Below are 24,801 nucleotides of genomic sequence, written 5' to 3'. Positions count from 1 at the left end.
AGACAAGGTCTCTCGCTCCCTGCTTCACAGGTGACACGTTCTCAGTCCCCCTCTTCCTAGAGAAGGTTCAGTTTGGCAGAAACCCATGTGCCCCAGCCAAGTTGCCCCCCACATACCTCCTCCCTTCTCGGCAGTTTCCTGGGACTCTTCATTTTCCAGATGTTTCCTCTTTTGTCGCCGTTTCATCGTACCAACTAGAAGTCTCCCTTAGAAGATGCCTCAAGAGATGTCCAACTCCTCCTCTTCCCTACAGGTTGGCCCTTGTTGGCTCTTGGGCAATCCGTTGAAATGATTCAATACAAGTAAAAATAGTCAAGTCTCCTAAATGGCTGAAAAACTGGTACCACTTATTGAACCAGCAGTGCTGCCTAGTGCTCACCAGGGCTGTTAAGTTTCCAAGGTTGCCAGGCGCACAGCAGGACTCTGTGACCTCAATGATGACATCGGAGCATTCTGTTGACCTAGGTACAGCACAGTCTCTGCAATAGCACAGGCCCCGTTTTCAAGAACAATTCCTGTTTCCCAGCCGAACCTTTCCCATGAAAGGGAAAGGTTCATACCACATCTATTATAAATTGTATCATACCATATCTATTATAAAATGAACATTTTGATTGGAGATCTTTTAATGTCTTATATAGAGATTTAATATTAATATTTTAAATGGTCTCCAGTTTCCCTGTGGATTATTGACATTTTAAACTCTGCGCTTCTATTTTCCCTCAATACCTGTAATTTTGTCACGGCTATTTCTGTACTTAAAGATGAGTAACTATATAATTGATTTCTTCATTTTTTCCCATCTCTTTCCAAGGTACTGAATTTGACTGTATCTTACGAATGAGTGAAAAATGCTAGTCCTTGAGTCAGGACCTTGGGCCCTTTACCAAGTAACTCAACCTGTCTGGGCTTCAGCTTCTGTCTGTGCGATCGAGAGGCTTGGCCTAGCTGACTTTTCAAATGCTGTGTTTCTTTGATTCACTCTCACTTATTTTACTGATCTGCTACTTAAGAAGAGGGCCTGTTCTCATAAAGTAAGAACAGGCGTTTTTTAATCCTTGGGTTGGGCGGAGTTTAAGTGGTCGTACTCAGTTTGTTAGTTATATTTACTTTTACGTATGCTTAGCTCTAAATAATTTATATGGCTCTTGTGACTCTTTTTAGATCTTCTTTTTTTCTTATTTTCTTTTACAGTTTCTAATTTATTATCGCCAGTGTAGAGGAGCCTGATTGATTTTTAAAATGTATTGATCTTGTATGTGTGTGCCTTGTTGAACCGTCTTATTAGTTCCTGCTAGTTTATCTGTGGGTTCTTTTGGGTTTCCTAGATAAATGAACATATTAAATGTAAATAATGTGTTCTTTGGATAAAGTTTATTTTCTTGCATCTCTCTATATAGAAGCGATATGTTGAATTGATTTAAATATTTAAATACTTACATACCTGTTATCATAATCTAAGATTCTTTATCTTATTTTCTTTCAATCAATATTATCTTTTCAAGGTTTATCCACATCAGTCCATATAGATCTAGGTCTTTGATTTTTGACTGTTTGAAATTATTTCATCACATGCGTATAGCATCATTTATTTTCCATTCAAGCATTATTGGACAATTGGATTGTTTCCCTCCCTTCTCTAGAACAAACAACGTTTCCTAGAATATCCCTGAAGATGTCTGACAGTCGAGAAGGGCCAGGCTGCCCGAAGATTCCTACTTGCTTTTAGCCACCTTCCAACAGGCCATCTCCAGCCAGCAATTTGAAGCAGAGATGAAATGAAACCTCCCCCAAGTGTGGAGATCTTAGGAGCTTCCTAGAAGGTGGGAGGTTCATGATAGGCATCCTGCTGGGATCCCAGGGGAGTCTGAGCTGGCCTGAACCTCATCTTCCTCCCCCACCTCTCAAGAGAAATGTGGAGGAAAGAAGACTTCAAAAACTGTGAGTAGGCAGAGGGAGAGAGATTGGGGGCCGAAGCTGCAACTGACGTCTTGGAGTGGGCTGTGAGGACGCAGAGCCTCTAGAGAGCCAGGCTCTGCCTTCTGAGCACTTCTCCCCTAAGGCTGCTCATCCTTCAGGTGATAGCAGGCATATACAGCCGACTCGGCCCACACTGTCACAGAAAGCCTTATCAGAATCTCTTCGTCTTCATACACTCTTGTGTCTGTTACTTGGTTATTGCCTTCGGTACTCCACTGATGTGAAGCACAGTCGCTAGGGGATGGAGGACACTAGTGACCCATCTTGCTCTTGTGGCCTTAGTCCACAGCTTGAGGGTAAGGGAAGAGGCCAAATGAAGGTCAAGAAGGAAAGAGGGAGTTTGAAGAGAAGACCTGAGTTAAGGGTGTCTTCTCAAGTCTTGATGACTGAAATGTAGCTCCAGTACCTGAAGTCCTGCTTGTTCTCAAGGCTGACCACGGGGCTGGGTGCACTCAGTGAAGGAACCGTATACACTTAGTATTTCCTTGCTTGCTCACACTTGCCCTCCTCTGATACACACTCTGCAAGACTGATCTTCCCCTGAAACAACTTTCCACCTGCCACTGTCATCTCATGAACATTTGTTTCCCCTTCCTAGTGTCCCCCTAGAATGCCATTGCAGCCAATTCATAATTTGATAATCATGCTTCTTACCATAGTCTCAGCAACTTCTGATAAATTTTATTCACTTTATTCCATAGTCTTCACACATCAATAATCTTCCTTAGCTTCCTAGGTGCAGGTTAACCCATTCGGAATCATTTCTTTTTCTTTCTCTTCTTTGGCAAATCCTTTCCATCTTTTAAGGTCCTTTTCTTTTCTCTCTACCATCCTGCCTTCCTGAACTCTTTTTTTTTTCCCATTTAAGTAACCTTCCAATCTCCTTCCCCAATTTCCTCATAAACATTGAGAGTTTATTCCTCACAAGTTAGACAGCGGTTTATGAATGACCAGGCATAATGGACTCAGAATGAGTCGGCACCCCCGAGGTACCTGTCTTGCTGGGGAGCCACAGGTGAAGGGCTGGCTGCTGGACACATGTTTGCATGGAGTCAGGCTGAGTGGCCTCGGGGTGTTTGCTCTGCACTTGTGTGTGTTTCTCCCTAGTTGGTTTCCTTGTGCAGCCACCTGTGACCTCACTCCATCCAGCCCAGGGAATCCTTCTCATCACAGGGGTAGGATGTTTGTCTCGTTTTCCATCACATCCTTTCCCCAAAGTTTGGTTGTGAGTTGTTCCCATTCCAAAGACCTTTCCTCTTTGAAGAGAAAAGAGAAAATCTTTTCTCTCCTTTTCTCTCACTTCACTTCTGCTCTATTATCTCCTCCGTCCAGAATGGCCCCCTGACTCAAATGGGTGTAGATCCGAAGATGGCAAGAAATGCCAGCAATTCTGAAATAATAATACGGATGTATCAGGAGAACTTGAAAACCTTTATCCCGCCACGTTAAAAAAAATTGCACTTCCCGTGTATTCAGAGTCTCAGTATAGAAACACAAATGATGTAGAAATTGAATGACACTCAAGTTTTTCTTTCCTCCTTTCCTGATTTATTCTAATCCTCAAAGTTAACATGATGAACTACTCGTTATGTAAACTTTCAGACATTTTCTACGCATGCACACTTTTCTTTTTTTCACATAAGAGTGTGAACTAGGTCACTTTCAACATGCTGTGATTCTGTGATTCACTCTCTCCCACCAAGTCATCCACTGATAAAGTAGTCTGTTTCATGGAGAAATATTTCCAGTAGCTAATAGCCAATGTCTGTGGAGTGCTTACTCTGTGTCGGTTTCTTCTAACTACTTTACAGATAATTTGTACAACATACCCATGGACCAGGTACAATTATAACTCCCAAGGGACAGAAAAGGGCAGATAAGTACAAATAAATACAGAGGCCAAGTGACTTGCCCAAGACACTGGAGCAAATCAAAATCCATGCCTCTGTAATCATTTTGCTCTATTGCCTCTGTCTGGGAGGCTTGATGATTTGGCCACTAAAACCTTAAATACCATGTTACATTTTTGTATCTCTGACAAAAGCGTGGGGCTGTGATACGGGGTAACTAACCTGACTACTTTTGAAAACCCTTATGCACCTGGATGAAAGTAAGCCAGGGACTGTAAGCTATATGTTTAAGATTTCCTACCAACTTTTAAAAATAGCTTCTTGAATGCAATTTATGTAATGTCCAGGCTAGGATGTAGTCCAAATAGTAACAGAAAAATGGAGATATGTAGAAAAATAATTAAAGTTGACAAGTATTGGGAGTGTAGTATTTTTGGGGCCAGCGTGTAGACCACAGGAAAACTTGCTGTTTCCATCCCAAAGGGAAGAGCTCTGTATTGCAACTGCCAAGGTCCCTGGGGCAGCAAGTGTGCTCACTGCTTAGTAAAGAAGCATCCTCAGTTTGATAGAATCATATGGGAGCCTTACATTTGGTTAGCAGGTTCTACCTTCTTGATGTAATAATATTTTCAGGGTGTGGGAGGGTATCAAGCTCGGAAAATACCCTTGGAGAGATTTGCTTATTAAGTTTGGCTTTTTCAATCTCCCTACTACTTCTTGACTAAACACCAGGCGGTTTCCTTCACTTTTCAGAATCATGTTGTTTTTCCCTTGTCGAATGAACTTCCAAATACTTTTGGATGAGCTATTAAGTTTGGAAAAAAATAAACCTCTCTTTAAAATAAGGAAGATGATAACAATGACAAGTACAAAAGGCTCTAAAATGGAGAATATACTCCATTATAGCCAATTAATGTGAGTGGGAAGCTCGTGCTCACTGTCCAGGACATAGAAATAAAAGCTGAGGATGCTCTGAGGCATCTCTTGGATCTCTATAAGACTCCATCATTTCTGATGAGTAGGGTTGACAGAGAAAATATAGGCTGTTCCGTTAACTATGAATGTCAGAAAAACAACGAGTATATTTTGAAGATAAGTATGCCCCAAATAGTACATAGGATCTACTTATACTAAAAGTGATGACTTACTATTCATGTGAAGTTCAAGTTTAACTGGGTATCCTGTATTTTTATTTAGTAAATCTGACAGCCCTACTGATGATCCACAATGGAGGCAGTTGAGGAGCGGTACATGCTGGCTCTCGGACAGTCAGAAATGGCTTCAGCAGATCCAGGTACAGTATGAAATTCTTTCTGGATGTAGCTCAGAAGCCATGGCCAGCCCTTGACTGCAAGTACTGCCTCGGGTTTCCCTGAGGTGGGGTAAACCGTCCTCTTAATGGCCTTTTGGTAAGTCTGGAAGACCATATCCAAGGGGAGCCCCAAAGTCAGTTTCATCCTCACAACCATGTTTCCAATTCCTGGAATTGGCTGCATGTGACTCACAAGAGATGAGGAGGTCTGTGGAAATTGGGAGTGTCATAGCTTGAACCCTTTGTAGGTAAAGTTTTGGTGTTCTGAGAGTTTTAACAGGAGCAATGTGAAAGACTCCAGGTCCCCAGGTAGATAGAAATAATCCTGTTCTACTTCTGTGTATGTGACAAGTCTCTAATAGTTCACAGAGCAAATATCTGGTCTTAGAAAGAGTGATCCAAGCTTGGATGTTTCTGGTGACAAGGCAAGGTCGTGAGTTTGAAGTTCACCTTTTATGGTTGAGGAGACAACAAAGTTGTCAGAAGGGCAATCATGGAGAAGACGTTGGCTTCATCCATTGTGCAGGCTTGTATATTTGGTTCTATCTAGATTGTGTTTCAAAGGTGGAGCTTGTTTACAATTACGAACATTCTCCGATGTGCTTTTTGGACCTTCATTCCCAGAGCAAGAGCAGTGCCGAGGCCCTAGAAATGCCATGGATATTCTGAGCTGTCAGTGGCATTTCCCAGGTACTGTTCCCTTGGTGCTGCTCCTTGAAATGTCCAAAGGGATTATCATCTGTTTTGTGGCCGGTCCTAGCATTGTGAAAGGAAGCTGCTGCACCGGGCTCAGAGGATTTTGGCTGCGGTGGGAGGAGTAGTAGTACTACGACTATAAATTGTATCACAGCATATCTATTCCATCTTGAGAGTGGGGTTGGGGGGTTATGAAGGGGGACTTTTATTGTACTTTTATACATTGTCCCCTTGAAAATAATTCAATTTTTAAAAATTAATTAATTTATTTGGGGCTGCATTGGGTCTTTGTTGCTGCTAGCGGGCGTTCTCTAGTTGCAGTGAGCGGGGGCTCCTCTTGGCTGTGGTGCACGGGCTTCTCATTGCAGTGGCTTCTCTTGTTGCGGAGCACGGGCTCTAGGCACGCAGGCTTCCGTAGTTGTGGCACGTGGGCTCAGTAGTTGTGACACACGGGCTCTAGAGCACAGGCTCAGTAGTTGTGGCGCGCGGGCTTAGTTACTCCATGGCACGTGGAATCTTCCCAGAACAGGGCTCGAACCCATGTCCCCTGCATTTGCAGGCATATTCTTAACGACTGCTCCACCAGGGAAGCCCAATAATTCAGTTTTTTATAAAGAGAATATTCCTAATATTATTCCAAAATTTTAAAAATATATAGTTGGATAACACTATGAAAAATTAACTGATACTTTTTTTATTATTTCTCTTTGCTGCCTGGATTTTTTTCCCCCTCCAGTCAGCTAGGCACTCTGAGTTCACTGCATTAGGAAGGTAAAGACTCAGCAGAAATGAGGGAGAAAAAAAGAAAATTCTCAGCTTTGGAATGTTCAAAACAGAGGCCACAGTAGAACAGGTGAGAATTCTGTGCACAAACAATAAATCTCGTCTCAAATGTAAAAAAGTATTCTTTGCACTGGGAGGCAGGAGAGGGAGGGAGGGAAGGACTGAAGGAGAGAGATCAGTGTGACCAGGGACATGGAGACTGTGCTTGAGGACGATAGGCCCAGGAAGAGAATCAGAATCTGGAGAAGATTCAGCCTGCCCGCGATCATTGCCTCCAGCCAGCACCCTCATCTCAGACCTTGGGAAATTCAGAGAGAGAGTGGGAGTACGTCAGGAGGGCCACGCGCATAGTCTGTGTGGCAGGGGTTGTGGCCATTCCCTATTTGTGAGAAGTCCCCAGCAATTTCCAGGCCTCCTTCTGGAAAATGCTGGCGGACGTCTCTAGTGCTTATGTGAAAGCTTGTTCACAAACCTTGAAAGATACAGATATAGATGACTGATAGATAGATGCATAGATAGAAAAATGTAATTAACTAAAACATCCAGGAAAGGTTTGGAAAATGCCCTTTATTGCATAGGACGTTCCTATTGTCATATGATGTTAGACTGAGTGCCGGTCCCTTCATCCTCCTTCAGACCATGGCATTCTGTCTGCTACTCTCCCGAGGGTCCTTTCTTCTCCCTGGAAGGGATAAAACAACTGAGGTAGAACAGGAAGAGACAAGAAGCACTCCAAACTCTGCTGGTCAGGGTTACCCTCCAGCGTTGCCTTAATGCTCAGAGCCACACACACCACAGTGAGTTTGGCTCCAGATCAACTACCACGCAATGAAGGTTCTGGGACACTTCCATATCTCGGGGAACCTCATTTCCACGTGACTCTCTTTCATATTCCCCTTTGTCACAGAAGGCTAGGTCCAGTGGTGCGGGTGAGATCTCAGCTCAGGACCAAGGCTCTCAGACCTCAAAGTTCCGGTCCTGCAAGGGCCCCTGTCCTCTCTTCAGACCACTCCTGGCTCTCTCTGCCGACAAGGAGCTGCTGGTGGTACGTCCTCTAAGAGTTGAGGTCCATCGTGCAGACCCTGAGAAAACTCCTAGGAAAAGGCTCCACATTCTTGTTGAAGTCAACAGAGCTCAATTCCTTTGGAAGTGCTGGGTGTGTCCCATTTGATGCAACTGCAGAGCCATTAGGTAAACCAGCACATGTGTGCGGCCCCTTCCCTTAGACTCCTCTGGGCCCTCGTGACATAGGCTCAGAAGAGTGCCAGCCTCAAGCCTTACCTCTTCCAAGGCCACACCGTCTCCAGGATCCTCTGTCCCATGAATCTCAGTTGCTGTGTGGAACTCAAAAGAGAGAAAAGACCCTGCCTGCGGGGTCTCTTTGGGCTGGGGCCTTCTAGCTTCTCTTCCTCGTCCTCCTCGTCCTCCTCGTCCTCAGAGGTGGTCTCGGGTTCCACACTGCCCTCCTCCTCAGGGGTGCTCTCGAATTCCACATTGGCCATCCACTGGGCGATGTTGAGATGAAAGAAACGGCAGCCGAAGCCCTCCAGGACGCCGCCCTTCACGTGCTGCTGGAGGATCTCCGAGGTGTGGAAGACCCGGCAGCAGGCCATGCACCTGAAGCCGGTCTCCATGGTCACCATCCAGGCCGGTGTCTTGGCCCTGGGTGTCTCCTGGACTGCAGGTGACCCTGATGGGCTGCCTGGCTCTGCCCTTTCCTCATACTCTTTCTCCTCCCCAGTGGGCTCACTGTCAGACAGGAGGCTTTCGGTGAACACATCAGAGGGGTAAGTGCCTACTGTGCACGCATCCTCAGGAAGGGTCACTTCTTCTATCGTCAGCTGCTTTTCAGGCCACTCCAAGGGTTTCTTTGTCTTCCAGGAGACAGCTACACCCTTGTTCACTTGTACCTGCATGTAGTATATTTTCATGCCCCTTTCCTCTTTGTCTGGGTGCAGATAGTGCTTACAGGGTGAAGAGGGTGAGGAGGAGACACAGTGTGATGGGGGAGCAGTCTCCCCTTTTTCCTGAACCTGGGCTAGGGGTGCTTTAGGCTGGGCAGTGTCTCGATGTGATCTCCGGATTCCTGAAAAAGGAAATTAAAAACATAATAACATGCATGGGCCGTGCCAGAAGCTGAGGGAGCAGGTGTGGTAGACGAGAGAGGGACATTTGCATGACGTAGCTATGTCGTGAGCTTGGTGTCTGTTGGCCATAGGACGGAGCGGTGTATCTGGTGTCATCTGTGGGCTTTTCATGTGCGTGTGGGGGGATACTGGAGCGGTGTCTGTATACAGGGGTGTGGAGTATGGTGGTGAGGGCTGTGGTATGTGAGCGACGCAGGTGGATGCGTGTACGACGAGGAGTGTGATTTGGGGAATATCAGTGGTGCATTACTTGTGGAATGGGGCTGTGGTGCTTGGGGTTTCTGTGTGCACTGAGAAGGGCTGTACCTGGAGGGCGGATGTATGTGTGAGCTGTGTGGACCTGAGCTGGATGGTCCTGCTCTCAGGCTGGAGATCTATGATGTAGAACTCTGTCCTTCTCTGGAAGCAAAGGCAAAGACAAAGCCTACATTGTCCTCTGAACATGCTTAATCTGGTCCCTCTTCCCTCCACCTCAAGCCCAGACCTTTCCGGCCCCTGCTCCTTGACTTCACCACCATGGTAGTACCAGGATTCCCACACCACCGCCCCAGACTCAGCTGGGATCCACGCCCTCGTAACAGCTCAGCCATCCTGCCCAGGCTCCTCCACAGAGCCCTCATCACCTCTGATGACCCTGGGTTTCCTCTCAGCCTCACTGGGATCTGTGTGCCTCCTGCCTCACAGCCAAGCACCCCCTCACCTGAGGAGCCCCACGCCCTTACCAGCGTAGATGAGCTTGCGCGGAGAAGAAGCACAGGAGAAGTATGTAGAGGCAGAGGAGACCTCCCCTGCCCCTGGGCTGCAGCCTTGGGCCACCACAGTGGATCCAAGCTGAGGGGGATCCTCTTGTGACTTCGAGATTCCTGAGGGAGGAATGAAAGGCTCAGGGTGGGTTCATCAGTCCTCTGTCCACAAATACTTACCGAGTGTCTGGCACGTGTCAGGTGCAGTGAATACACACAGTTGAGAGTGTGGTTCCCAGTGGATACTCCAGTATTTAATTCAAACCAGTACTTACTCTGTCACTGTCTTGTTGGTAATGTAGGCCTCGGTGGTGACCGTGAGTATGTGGGAAGAGTGAGTGATGTGTATCAGTTAAGTCTGTGGTAAGTGTGGGGTTGGCATGGGGAGCACGGTGGAGATGTGTCTTATCTGTGACTGTGGCCTTTGTGTGCATGGTTTCTGTTCACAAGTCAGGAATTCTGGGACATGTAACTTTTCCTCATTACATGGTGTGGCTTGTATTTATGGTGTGTGTTCATTCATTCATTCACCAAGATTCAGTAAGCAGCTACTCCTGTGTATCCGGCACTCTTGCATTGTTGTAGTCTCTGGTAACGCTGCACATTCTAGTAGAGGAAGACACACACTAAACAAAAATTCAATAAATATATAATACCTGAGCTGGTGGTAAGTATATAAGGGTTGCCAGACTAAGCGAAGAAAAATACAGGGCACCCAGTTAAATTTCAGTTTCAGATAAACCCAGAATAATTTTTTAGTGTAAGTATTCCCATGCAGTATTTGGCCTGACTTAGTTTTAGTGTAAGTATGGCCCATACAATATTTGGGACATACTGATACTGAAAAATTACTTGTTCTTTATCTGGAATTCAAATTGAACTGGATAGCCCATATTTTCTCTGGCAACCCTGACATGGGTTAGTGAGACTGTGGTTTACTGTGGTTTGTACAAAGCGGGTCTGGCATTACTCAAGAATGTGTTACAAGTGTGGTGTGTATGACACGTGACTGGTTCTTTTAGAGGTATTTAGAGATGGCTGAAGTTAGGTGTGTTTGTGCGAGAGTTGAGGAGATATATATATATAGTGTGTGTGTGTGTGTCCTATATATATAGTGTGTGTGTCTATATACATATCTCATCTCCAGCGTTTGGTGTTGGAGGAGAGGATTGTGATACAGGTGGGTTGTATGAGAACGTAGTACAGGAGGGATGCGTGTATATACCTCCATGTGCTGTGTGTGGTTTAAATACGGAAGTTATATGTGGGGTGTGTGATATTTTTGCTGTATCAGAGTGTACATGGGTGTATGAGTTACTGTCTCATAAAACACCCCTAACAAGTGTTCTGTATACACTCTTACATACACCGAGTGTCAGCCAGGTCCAGGCAGGGTGACAAGAACTGTACCACGCAGAGTTTATATCTGATAAGAACTCTACCCCCATTCATTCTGCTCTTCTCTGCACTACCCCCTCCGCCCCCCCCCCACACACACACAGGAACATAGAGAAAAATATTCTGAATGGTCAGGGGCAGTCATTGCCTTCCCCAGCCTGTCCCAGCCACTGCCTGAAAATCTGCCTGCTGTCTAGAGCTCCATTCCCAGGGCTCATCCTACAGTCTCCAGGGCCCTGGGCCTGGTAGGAGCTCCTGGGCTCTAATCTGGGGCAGAGACCTCTAGCTGGATCTCTGGGGTGACCACCCCCTCCCAGGGCAAGCTACTCGCCTACATTTAATGCACGCAGGCACCACGTGGCCCGTGGCTCTCAGAGCTCCCCGCAGGACCCTGAGGACATTTCTCACCCTTGCCCACGCGGTCTCAGTCTCTGGAAAGCCCTTCCCTTCCCTTGGTCTCCTTTGGGAAATTGTTCCTGTTGAAGGAATAAAACCTCCTTGCTTTCAATATGACACCACCCCTAGGCAAACAATCGTCTTTCGAACTGCATTCCACTTGTCAAGATATTTTTCAACAGGGTCTTCAACTCATGGGGCTTCTCTTTCCACTTTGGTAAAAGAGGCCGAGCAACTCATGGGTCTCTCTCAGCATCCTTGCATCCTTCACATCCCCCACCTCATGACCCCAGCGAAAGATCCAAGAGAATAAGAGAGAAATCGGGGACTGAGAAAAGCTGCACCTCTAGGTCTGTGCAAGCAGGATGCAGCCTGCTGTGAGTCCGACAAAGCTCCAGGCCCGGCAGCCCCAGGAGAGAGTCCTCAGAGCAGCGGAGCTGACCTCCCATCTCCCAGGGGGCATCCGGCCGTTCTGTGCCGTCTCACACCACAGGGACGCTCCGGATGGATACGGCAGCATCAGTGAGACAAGGTCTCTCGCTCCCTGCTTCACAGGTGACACGTTCTCAGTCCCCCTCTTCCTAGAGAAGGTTCAGTTTGGCAGAAACCCATGTGCCCCAGCCAAGTTGCCCCCCACATACCTCCTCCCTTCTCGGCAGTTTCCTGGGACTCTTCATTTTCCAGATGTTTCCTCTTTTGTCGCCGTTTCATCGTACCAACTAGAAGTCTCCCTTAGAAGATGCCTCAAGAGATGTCCAACTCCTCCTCTTCCCTACAGGTTGGCCCTTGTTGGCTCTTGGGCAATCCGTTGAAATGATTCAATACAAGTAAAAATAGTCAAGTCTCCTAAATGGCTGAAAAACTGGTACCACTTATTGAACCAGCAGTGCTGCCTAGTGCTCACCAGGGCTGTTAAGTTTCCAAGGTTGCCAGGCGCACAGCAGGACTCTGTGACCTCAATGATGACATCGGAGCATTCTGTTGACCTAGGTACAGCACAGTCTCTGCAATAGCACAGGCCCCGTTTTCAAGAACAATTCCTGTTTCCCAGCCGAACCTTTCCCATGAAAGGGAAAGGTTCATACCACATCTATTATAAATTGTATCATACCATATCTATTATAAAATGAACATTTTGATTGGAGATCTTTTAATGTCTTATATAGAGATTTAATATTAATATTTTAAATGGTCTCCAGTTTCCCTGTGGATTATTGACATTTTAAACTCTGCGCTTCTATTTTCCCTCAATACCTGTAATTTTGTCACGGCTATTTCTGTACTTAAAGATGAGTAACTATATAATTGATTTCTTCATTTTTTCCCATCTCTTTCCAAGGTACTGAATTTGACTGTATCTTACGAATGAGTGAAAAATGCTAGTCCTTGAGTCAGGACCTTGGGCCCTTTACCAAGTAACTCAACCTGTCTGGGCTTCAGCTTCTGTCTGTGCGATCGAGAGGCTTGGCCTAGCTGACTTTTCAAATGCTGTGTTTCTTTGATTCACTCTCACTTATTTTACTGATCTGCTACTTAAGAAGAGGGCCTGTTCTCATAAAGTAAGAACAGGCGTTTTTTAATCCTTGGGTTGGGCGGAGTTTAAGTGGTCGTACTCAGTTTGTTAGTTATATTTACTTTTACGTATGCTTAGCTCTAAATAATTTATATGGCTCTTGTGACTCTTTTTAGATCTTCTTTTTTTCTTATTTTCTTTTACAGTTTCTAATTTATTATCGCCAGTGTAGAGGAGCCTGATTGATTTTTAAAATGTATTGATCTTGTATGTGTGTGCCTTGTTGAACCGTCTTATTAGTTCCTGCTAGTTTATCTGTGGGTTCTTTTGGGTTTCCTAGATAAATGAACATATTAAATGTAAATAATGTGTTCTTTGGATAAAGTTTATTTTCTTGCATCTCTCTATATAGAAGCGATATGTTGAATTGATTTAAATATTTAAATACTTACATACCTGTTATCATAATCTAAGATTCTTTATCTTATTTTCTTTCAATCAATATTATCTTTTCAAGGTTTATCCACATCAGTCCATATAGATCTAGGTCTTTGATTTTTGACTGTTTGAAATTATTTCATCACATGCGTATAGCATCATTTATTTTCCATTCAAGCATTATTGGACAATTGGATTGTTTCCCTCCCTTCTCTAGAACAAACAACGTTTCCTAGAATATCCCTGAAGATGTCTGACAGTCGAGAAGGGCCAGGCTGCCCGAAGATTCCTACTTGCTTTTAGCCACCTTCCAACAGGCCATCTCCAGCCAGCAATTTGAAGCAGAGATGAAATGAAACCTCCCCCAAGTGTGGAGATCTTAGGAGCTTCCTAGAAGGTGGGAGGTTCATGATAGGCATCCTGCTGGGATCCCAGGGGAGTCTGAGCTGGCCTGAACCTCATCTTCCTCCCCCACCTCTCAAGAGAAATGTGGAGGAAAGAAGACTTCAAAAACTGTGAGTAGGCAGAGGGAGAGAGATTGGGGGCCGAAGCTGCAACTGACGTCTTGGAGTGGGCTGTGAGGACGCAGAGCCTCTAGAGAGCCAGGCTCTGCCTTCTGAGCACTTCTCCCCTAAGGCTGCTCATCCTTCAGGTGATAGCAGGCATATACAGCCGACTCGGCCCACACTGTCACAGAAAGCCTTATCAGAATCTCTTCGTCTTCATACACTCTTGTGTCTGTTACTTGGTTATTGCCTTCGGTACTCCACTGATGTGAAGCACAGTCGCTAGGGGATGGAGGACACTAGTGACCCATCTTGCTCTTGTGGCCTTAGTCCACAGCTTGAGGGTAAGGGAAGAGGCCAAATGAAGGTCAAGAAGGAAAGAGGGAGTTTGAAGAGAAGACCTGAGTTAAGGGTGTCTTCTCAAGTCTTGATGACTGAAATGTAGCTCCAGTACCTGAAGTCCTGCTTGTTCTCAAGGCTGACCACGGGGCTGGGTGCACTCAGTGAAGGAACCGTATACACTTAGTATTTCCTTGCTTGCTCACACTTGCCCTCCTCTGATACACACTCTGCAAGACTGATCTTCCCCTGAAACAACTTTCCACCTGCCACTGTCATCTCATGAACATTTGTTTCCCCTTCCTAGTGTCCCCCTAGAATGCCATTGCAGCCAATTCATAATTTGATAATCATGCTTCTTACCATAGTCTCAGCAACTTCTGATAAATTTTATTCACTTTATTCCATAGTCTTCACACATCAATAATCTTCCTTAGCTTCCTAGGTGCAGGTTAACCCATTCGGAATCATTTCTTTTTCTTTCTCTTCTTTGGCAAATCCTTTCCATCTTTTAAGGTCCTTTTCTTTTCTCTCTACCATCCTGCCTTCCTGAACTCTTTTTTTTTTTCCATTTAAGTAACCTTCCAATCTCTTTCCCCAATTTCCTCATAAACATTGAGAGTTTATTCCTCACAAGTTAGACAGCGGTTTATGAATGACCAGGCATAATGGACTCAGAATGAGTCGGCACCCCCGAGGTACCTGTCTTGCTGGGGAGCCACAGGTGAAGGGCTGGCTGCTGGACACATGTTTGCATGGAGTCAGGCTGAGTGGCCTCGGGGTGTTTGCTCTGCCCTTGTGTGTGTTTCTCCCTAGTTGGTTTCCTTGTCCAGCCACCTGTGACCTCACTCCATCCAGCCCAGGGAATCCTTCTCATCACAGGGGTAGGATGTTTGTCTCGTTTTCCATCACATCCTTTCCCCAAAGTTTGGTTGTGAGTTGTTCCCATTCCAAAGACCTTTCCTCTTTGAAGAGAAAAGAGAAAATCTTTTCTCTCCTTTTCTCTCACTTCACTTCTGCTCTATTATCTCCTCCGTCCAGAATGGCCCCCTGACTCAAATGGGTGTAGATCCGAAGATGGCAAGAAATGCCAGCAATTCTGAAATAATAATACGGATGTATCAGGAGAACTTGAAAACCTTTATCCCGCCACGTTAAAAAAAATTGCACTTCCCGTGTATTCAGAGTCTCAGTATAGAAACACAAATGATGTAGAAATTGAATGACACTCAAGTTTTTCTTTCCTCCTTTCCTGATTTATTCTAATCCTCAAAGTTAACATGATGAACTACTCGTTATGTAAACTTTCAGACATTTTCTACGCATGCACACTTTTCTTTTTTTCACATAAGAGTGTGAACTAGGTCACTTTCAACATGCTGTGATTCTGTGATTCACTCTCTCCCACCGAGTCATCCACTGATAAAGTAATCTGTTTCATGGAGAAATATTTCCAGTAGCTAATAGCCAATGTCTGTGGAGTGCTTACTCTGTGTCGGTTTCTTCTAACTACTTTACAGATAATTTGTACAACATACCCATGGACCAGGTACAATTATAACTCCCAAGGGACAGAAAAGGGCAGATAAGTACAAATAAATACAGAGGCCAAGTGACTTGCCCAAGACACTGGAGCAAATCAAAATCCATGCCTCTGTAATCATTTTGCTCTATTGCCTCTGTCTGGGAGGCTTGATGATTTGGCCACTAAAACCTTAAATACCATGTTACATTTTTGTATCTCTGACAAAAGCGTGGGGCTGTGATACGGGGTAACTAACCTGACTACTTTTGAAAACCCTTATGCACCTGGATGAAAGTAAGCCAGGGACTGTAAGCTATATGTTTAAGATTTCCTACCAACTTTTAAAAATAGCTTCTTGAATGCAATTTATGTAATGTCCAGGCTAGGATGTAGTCCAAATAGTAACAGAAAAATGGAGATATGTAGAAAAATACTTAAAGTTGACAAGTATTGGGAGTGTAGTATTTTTGGGGCCAGCGTGTAGACCACAGGAAAACTTGCTGTTTCCATCCCAAAGGGAAGAGCTCTGTATTGCAACTGCCAAGGTCCCTGGGGCAGCAAGTGTGCTCACTGCTTAGTAAAGAAGCATCCTCAGTTTGATAGAATCATATGGGAGCCTTACATTTGGTTAGCAGGTTCTACCTTCTTGATGTAATAATATTTTCAGGGTGTGGGAGGGTATCAAGCTCGGAAAATACCCTTGGAGAGATTTGCTTATTAAGTTTGGCTTTTTCAATCTCCCTACTACTTCTTGACTAAACACCAGGCGGTTTCCTTCACTTTTCAGAATCATGTTGTTTTTCCCTTGTCGAATGAACTTCCAAATACTTTTGGATGAGCTATTAAGTTTGGAAAAAAATAAACCTCTCTTTAAAATAAGGAAGATGATAACAATGACAAGTACAAAAGGCTCTAAAATGGAGAATATACTCCATTATAGCCAATTAATGTGAGTGGGAAGCTCGTGCTCACTGTCCAGGACATAGAAATAAAAGCTGAGGATGCTCTGAGGCATCTCTTGGATCTCTATAAGACTCCATCATTTCTGATGAGTAGGGTTGACAGAGAAAATATAGGCTGTTCCGTTAACTATGAATGTCAGAAAAACAACGAGTATATTTTGAAGATAAGTATGCCCCAAATAGTACATAGGATCTACTTATACTAAAAGTGATGACTTACTATTCATGTGAAGTTCAAGTTTAACTGGGTATCCTGTATTTTTATTTAGTAAATCTGACAGCCCTACTGATGATCCACAATGGAGGCAGTTGAGGAGCGGTACATGCTGGCTCTCGGACAGTCAGAAATGGCTTCAGCAGATCCAGGTACAGTATGAAATTCTTTCTGGATGTAGCTCAGAAGCCATGGCCAGCCCTTGACTGCAAGTACTGCCTCGGGTTTCCCTGAGGTGGGGTAAACCGTCCTCTTAATGGCCTTTTGGTAAGTCTGGAAGACCATATCCAAGGGGAGCCCCAAAGTCAGTTTCATCCTCACAACCATGTTTCCAATTCCTGGAATTGGCTGCATGTGACTCACAAGAGATGAGGAGGTCTGTGGAAATTGGGAGTGTCATAGCTTGAACCCTTTGTAGGTAAAGTTTTGGTGTTCTGAGAGTTTTAACAGGAGCAATGTGAAAGACTCCAGGTCCCCAGGTAGATAGAAATAATCCTGTTCTACTTCTGTGTATGTGACAAGTCTCTAATAGTTCACAGAGCAAATATCTGGTCTTAGAAAGAGTGATCCAAGCTTGGATGTTTCTGGTGACAAGGCAAGGTCGTGAGTTTGAAGTTCACCTTTTATGGTTGAGGAGACAACAAAGTTGTCAGAAGGGCAATCATGGAGAAGACGTTGGCTTCATCCATTGTGCAGGCTTGTATATTTGGTTCTATCTAGATTGTGTTTCAAAGGTGGAGCTTGTTTACAATTACGAACATTCTCCGATGTGCTTTTTGGACCTTCATTCCCAGAGCAAGAGCAGTGCCGAGGCCCTAGAAATGCCATGGATATTCTGAGCTGTCAGTGGCATTTCCCAGGTACTGTTCCCTTGGTGCTGCTCCTTGAAATGTCCAAAGGGATTATCATCTGTTTTGTGGCCGGTCCTAGCATTGTGAAAGGAAGCTGCTGCACCGGGCTCAGAGGATTTTGGCTGCGGTGGGAGGAGTAGTAGTACTACGACTATAAATTGTATCACAGCATATCTATTCCATCTTGAGAGTGGGGTTGGGGGGTTATGAAGGGGGACTTTTATTGTACTTTTATACATTGTCCCCTTGAAAATAATTCAATTTTTAAAAATTAATTAATTTATTTGGGGCTGCATTGGGTCTTTGTTGCTGCTAGCGGGCGTTCTCTAGTTGCAGTGAGCGGGGGCTCCTCTTGGCTGTGGTGCACGGGCTTCTCATTGCAGTGGCTTCTCTTGTTGCGGAGCACGGGCTCTAGGCACGCAGGCTTCCGTAGTTGTGGCACGTGGGCTCAGTAGTTGTGACACACGGGCTCTAGAGCACAGGCTCAGTAGTTGTGGCGCGCGGGCTTAGTTACTCCATGGCACGTGGAATCTTCCCAGAACAGGGCTCGAACCCATGTCCCCTGCATTTGCAGGCATATTCTTAACGACTGCTCCACCAGGGAAGCCCAATAATTCAGTTTTTTATAAAGAGAATATTCCTAATATTATTCCAAAATTTTAAAAATATATAGTTGGATAACACTATGAAAAATTAACTGATACTTTTTTTATTATTTCTCTTTGCTGCCTGGATTTTTTTCCCCCTCCAGTCAGCTAGGCACTCTGAGTTCACTGCATTAGGAAGGTAAAGACTCAGCAGAAATGAGGGAGAAAAAAAGAAAATTCTCAGCTTTGGAATGTTCAAAACAGAGGCCACAGTAGAACAGGTGAGAATTCTGTGCACAAACAATAAATCTCGTCTCAAATGTAAAAAAGTATTCTTTGCACTGGGAGGCAGGAGAGGGAGGGAGGGAAGGACTGAAGGAGAGAGATCAGTGTGACCAGGGACATGGAGACTGTGCTTGAGGACGATAGGCCCAGGAAGAGAATCAGAATCTGGAGAAGATTCAGCCTGCCCGCGATCATTGCCTCCAGCCAGCACCCTCATCTCAGACCTTGGGAAATTCAGAGAGAGAGTGGGAGTACGTCAGGAGGGCCACGCGCATAGTCTGTGTGGCAGGGGTTGTGGCCATTCCCTATTTGTGAGAAGTCCCCAGCAATTTCCAGGCCTCCTTCTGGAAAATGCTGGCGGACGTCTCTAGTGCTTATGTGAAAGCTTGTTCACAAACCTTGAAAGATACAGATATAGATGACTGATAGATAGATGCATAGATAGAAAAATGTAATTAACTAAAACATCCAGGAAAGGTTTGGAAAATGCCCTTTATTGCATAGGACGTTCCTATTGTCATATGATGTTAGACTGAGTGCCGGTCCCTTCATCCTCCTTCAGACCATGGCATTCTGTCTGCTACTCTCCCGAGGGTCCTTTCTTCTCCCTGGAAGGGATAAAACAACTGAGGTAGAACAGGAAGAGACAAGAAGCACTCCAAACTCTGCTGGTCAGGGTTACCCTCCAGCGTTGCCTTAATGCTCAGAGCCACACACACCACAGTGAGTTTGGCTCCAGATCAACTACCACGCAATGAAGGTTCTGGGACACTTCCATATCTCGGGGAACCTCATTTCCACGTGACTCTCTTTCATATTCCCCTTTGTCACAGAAGGCTAGGTCCAGTGGTGCGGGTGAGATCTCAGCTCAGGACCAAGGCTCTCAGACCTCAAAGTTCCGGTCCTGCAAGGGCCCCTGTCCTCTCTTCAGACCACTCCTGGCTCTCTCTGCCGACAAGGAGCTGCTGGTGGTACGTCCTCTAAGAGTTGAGGTCCATCGTGCAGACCCTGAGAAAACTCCTAGGAAAAGGCTCCACATTCTTGTTGAAGTCAACAGAGCTCAATTCCTTTGGAAGTGCTGGGTGTGTCCCATTTGATGCAACTGCAGAGCCATTAGGTAAACCAGCACATGTGTGCGGCCCCTTCCCTTAGACTCCTCTGGGCCCTCGTGACATAGGCTCAGAAGAGTGCCAGCCTCAAGCCTTACCTCTTCCAAGGCCACACCGTCTCCAGGATCCTCTGTCCCATGAATCTCAGTTGCTGTGTGGAACTCAAAAGAGAGAAAAGACCCTGCCTGCGGGGTCTCTTTGGGCTGGGGCCTTCTAGCTTCTCTTCCTCGTCCTCCTCGTCCTCCTCGTCCTCAGAGGTGGTCTCGGGTTCCACACTGCCCTCCTCCTCAGGGGTGCTCTCGAATTCCACATTGGCCATCCACTGGGCGATGTTGAGATGAAAGAAACGGCAGCCGAAGCCCTCCAGGACGCCGCCCTTCACGTGCTGCTGGAGGATCTCCGAGGTGTGGAAGACCCGGCAGCAGGCCATGCACCTGAAGCCGGTCTCCATGGTCACCATCCAGGCCGGTGTCTTGGCCCTGGGTGTCTCCTGGACTGCAGGTGACCCTGATGGGCTGCCTGGCTCTGCCCTTTCCTCATACTCTTTCTCCTCCCCAGTGGGCTCACTGTCAGACAGGAGGCTTTCGGTGAACACATCAGAGGGGTAAGTGCCTACTGTGCACGCATCCTCAGGAAGGGTCACTTCTTCTATCGTCAGCTGCTTTTCAGGCCACTCCAAGGGTTTCTTTGTCTTCCAGGAGACAGCTACACCCTTGTTCACTTGTACCTGCATGTAGTATATTTTCATGCCCCTTTCCTCTTTGTCTGGGTGCAGATAGTGCTTACAGGGTGAAGAGGGTGAGGAGGAGACACAGTGTGATGGGGGAGCAGTCTCCCCTTTTTCCTGAACCTGGGCTAGGGGTGCTTTAGGCTGGGCAGTGTCTCGATGTGATCTCCGGATTCCTGAAAAAGGAAATTAAAAACATAATAAAATGCATGGGCCGTGCCAGAAGCTGAGGGAGCAGGTGTGGTAGACGAGAGAGGGACATTTGCATGACGTAGCTATGTCGTGAGCTTGGTGTCTGTTGGCCATAGGACGGAGCGGTGTATCTGGTGTCATCTGTGGGCTTTTCATGTGCGTGTGGGGGGATACTGGAGCGGTGTCTGTATACAGGGGTGTGGAGTATGGTGGTGAGGGCTGTGGTATGTGAGCGACGCAGGTGGATGCGTGTACGACGAGGAGTGTGATTTGGGGAATATCAGTGGTGCATTACTTGTGGAATGGGGCTGTGGTGCTTGGGGTTTCTGTGTGCACTGAGAAGGGCTGTACCTGGAGGGCGGATGTATGTGTGAGCTGTGTGGACCTGAGCTGGATGGTCCTGCTCTCAGGCTGGAGATCTATGATGTAGAACTCTGTCCTTCTCTGGAAGCAAAGGCAAAGACAAAGCCTACATTGTCCTCTGAACATGCTTAATCTGGTCCCTCTTCCCTCCACCTCAAGCCCAGACCTTTCCGGCCCCTGCTCCTTGACTTCACCACCATGGTAGTACCAGGATTCCCACACCACCGCCCCAGACTCAGCTGGGATCCACGCCCTCGTAACAGCTCAGCCATCCTGCCCAGGCTCCTCCACAGAGCCCTCATCACCTCTGATGACCCTGGGTTTCCTCTCAGCCTCACTGGGATCTGTGTGCCTCCTGCCTCACAGCCAAGCACCCCCTCACCTGAGGAGCCCCACGCCCTTACCAGCGTAGATGAGCTTGCGCGGAGAAGAAGCACAGGAGAAGTATGTAGAGGCAGAGGAGACCTCCCCTGCCCCTGGGCTGCAGCCTTGGGCCACCACAGTGGATCCAAGCTGAGGGGGATCCTCTTGTGACTTCGAGATTCCTGAGGGAGGAATGAAAGGCTCAGGGTGGGTTCATCAGTCCTCTGTCCACAAATACTTACCGAGTGTCTGGCACGTGTCAGGTGCAGTGAATACACACAGTTGAGAGTGTGGTTCCCAGTGGATACTCCAGTATTTAATTCAAACCAGTACTTACTCTGTCACTGTCTTGTTGGTAATGTAGGCCTCGGTGGTGACCGTGAGTATGTGGGAAGAGTGAGTGATGTGTATCAGTTAAGTCTGTGGTAAGTGTGGGGTTGGCATGGGGAGCACGGTGGAGATGTGTCTTATCTGTGACTGTGGCCTTTGTGTGCATGGTTTCTGTTCACAAGTCAGGAATTCTGGGACATGTAACTTTTCCTCATTACATGGTGTGGCTTGTATTTATGGTGTGTGTTCATTCATTCATTCACCAAGATTCAGTAAGCAGCTACTCCTGTGTATCCGGCACTCTTGCATTGTTGTAGTCTCTGGTAACGCTGCACATTCTAGTAGAGGAAGACACACACTAAACAAAAATTCAATAAATATATAATACCTGAGCTGGTGGTAAGTATATAAGGGTTGCCAGACTAAGCGAAGAAAAATACAGGGCACCCAGTTAAATTTCAGTTTCAGATAAACCCAGAATAATTTTTTAGTGTAAGTATTCCCATGCAGTATTTGGCCTGACTTAGTTTTAGTGTAAGTATGGCCCATACAATATTTGGGACATACTGATACTGAAAAATTACTTGTTCTTTATCTGGAATTCAAATTGAACTGGATAGCCCATATTTTCTCTGGCAACCCTGACATGGGTTAGTGAGACTGTGGTTTACTGTGGTTTGTACAAAGCGGGTCTGGCATTACTCAAGAATGTGTTACAAGTGTGGTGTGTATGACACGTGACTGGTTCTTTTAGAGGTATTTAGAGATGGCTGAAGTTAGGTGTGTTTGTGCGAGAGTTGAGGAGATATATATATATAGTGTGTGTGTGTGTGTCCTATATATATAGTGTGTGTGTCTATATACATATCTCATCTCCAGCGTTTGGTGTTGGAGGAGAGGATTGTGATACAGGTGGGTTGTATGAGAACGTAGTACAGGAGGGATGCGTGTATATACCTCCATGTGCTGTGTGTGGTTTAAATACGGAAGTTATATGTGGGGTGTGTGATATTTTTGCTGTATCAGAGTGTACATGGGTGTATGAGTTACTGTCTCATAAAACACCCCTAACAAGTGTTCTGTATACACTCTTACATACACCGAGTGTCAGCCAGGTCCAGGCAGGGTGACAAGAACTGTACCACGCAGAGTTTATATCTGATAAGAACTCTACCCCCATTCATTCTGCTCTTCTCTGCACTACCCCCTCCGCCCCCCCCCCACACACACACAGGAACATAGAGAAAAATATTCTGAATGGTCAGGGGCAGTCATTGCCTTCCCCAGCCTGTCCCAGCCACTGCCTGAAAATCTGCCTGCTGTCTAGAGCTCCATTCCCAGGGCTCATCCTACAGTCTCCAGGGCCCTGGGCCTGGTAGGAGCTCCTGGGCTCTAATCTGGGGCAGAGACCTCTAGCTGGATCTCTGGGGTGACCACCCCCTCCCAGGGCAAGCTACTCGCCTACATTTAATGCACGCAGGCACCACGTGGCCCGTGGCTCTCAGAGCTCCCCGCAGGACCCTGAGGACATTTCTCACCCTTGCCCACGCGGTCTCAGTCTCTGGAAAGCCCTTCCCTTCCCTTGGTCTCCTTTGGGAAATTGTTCCTGTTGAAGGAATAAAACCTCCTTGCTTTCAATATGACACCACCCCTAGGCAAACAATCGTCTTTCGAACTGCATTCCACTTGTCAAGATATTTTTCAACAGGGTCTTCAACTCATGGGGCTTCTCTTTCCACTTTGGTAAAAGAGGCCGAGCAACTCATGGGTCTCTCTCAGCATCCTTGCATCCTTCACATCCCCCACCTCATGACCCCAGCGAAAGATCCAAGAGAATAAGAGAGAAATCGGGGACTGAGAAAAGCTGCACCTCTAGGTCTGTGCAAGCAGGATGCAGCCTGCTGTGAGTCCGACAAAGCTCCAGGCCCGGCAGCCCCAGGAGAGAGTCCTCAGAGCAGCGGAGCTGACCTCCCATCTCCCAGGGGGCATCCGGCCATTCTGTGCCGTCTCACACCACAGGGACGCTCCGGATGGATACGGCAGCATCAGTGAGACAAGGTCTCTCGCTCCCTGCTTCACAGGTGACACGTTCTCAGTCCCCCTCTTCCTAGAGAAGGTTCAGTTTGGCAGAAACCCATGTGCCCCAGCCAAGTTGCCCCCCACATACCTCCTCCCTTCTCGGCAGTTTCCTGGGACTCTTCATTTTCCAGATGTTTCCTCTTTTGTCGCCGTTTCATCGTACCAACTAGAAGTCTCCCTTAGAAGATGCCTCAAGAGATGTCCAACTCCTCCTCTTCCCTACAGGTTGGCCCTTGTTGGCTCTTGGGCAATCCGTTGAAATGATTCAATACAAGTAAAAATAGTCAAGTCTCCTAAATGGCTGAAAAACTGGTACCACTTATTGAACCAGCAGTGCTGCCTAGTGCTCACCAGGGCTGTTAAGTTTCCAAGGTTGCCAGGCGCACAGCAGGACTCTGTGACCTCAATGATGACATCGGAGCATTCTGTTGACCTAGGTACAGCACAGTCTCTGCAATAGCACAGGCCCCGTTTACAAGAACAATTCCTGTTTCCCAGCCGAACCTTTCCCATGAAAGGGAAAGGTTCATACCACATCTATTATAAATTGTATCATACCATATCTATTATAAAATGAACATTTTGATTGGAGATCTTTTAATGTCTTATATAGAGATTTAATATTAATATTTTAAATGGTCTCCAGTTTCCCTGTGGATTATTGACATTTTAAACTCTGCGCTTCTATTTTCCCTCAATACCTGTAATTTTGTCACGGCTATTTCTGTACTTAAAGATGAGTAACTATATAATTGATTTCTTCATTTTTTCCCATCTCTTTCCAAGGTACTGAATTTGACTGTATCTTACGAATGAGTGAAAAATGCTAGTCCTTGAGTCAGGACCTTGGGCCCTTTACCAAGTAACTCAACCTGTCTGGGCTTCAGCTTCTGTCTGTGCGATCGAGAGGCTTGGCCTAGCTGACTTTTCAAATGCTGTGTTTCTTTGATTCACTCTCACTTATTTTACTGATCTGCTACTTAAGAAGAGGGCCTGTTCTCATAAAGTAAGAACAGGCGTTTTTTAATCCTTGGGTTGGGCGGAGTTTAAGTGGTCGTACTCAGTTTGTTAGTTATATTTACTTTTACGTATGCTTAGCTCTAAATAATTTAT

General features: G+C 46.1%; 1 protein-coding gene across 1 annotated transcript; it reads right to left on the bottom strand.

The window, feature by feature from the left end:
• Positions 1 to 19,265: 19,265 nt before the first annotated feature.
• LOC309797595 (protein FAM170A-like) lies at positions 19,266 to 23,846 on the bottom strand (the record flags this gene model as incomplete). The annotated part of the gene is made up of 4 exons (XM_088845587.1): positions 19,266 to 19,288; positions 19,983 to 20,537; positions 21,321 to 21,461; positions 23,777 to 23,846. 4 exons carry the CDS (start codon positions 23,844 to 23,846, stop codon positions 19,266 to 19,268), a joined length of 789 nt encoding a protein of 262 aa, XP_088701713.1.
• Between the last annotated feature and the right edge of the window lie 955 nt (positions 23,847 to 24,801).

The sequence above is a fragment of the Mesoplodon mirus genome, assembly GCF_964341445.2.
Source record: "Mesoplodon mirus genome assembly, contig: HAP1_SCAFFOLD_762, whole genome shotgun sequence".
NCBI lineage: Eukaryota > Metazoa > Chordata > Mammalia > Artiodactyla > Ziphiidae > Mesoplodon > Mesoplodon mirus.
This window is presented reverse-complemented; position numbering and strand designations above follow the sequence as displayed.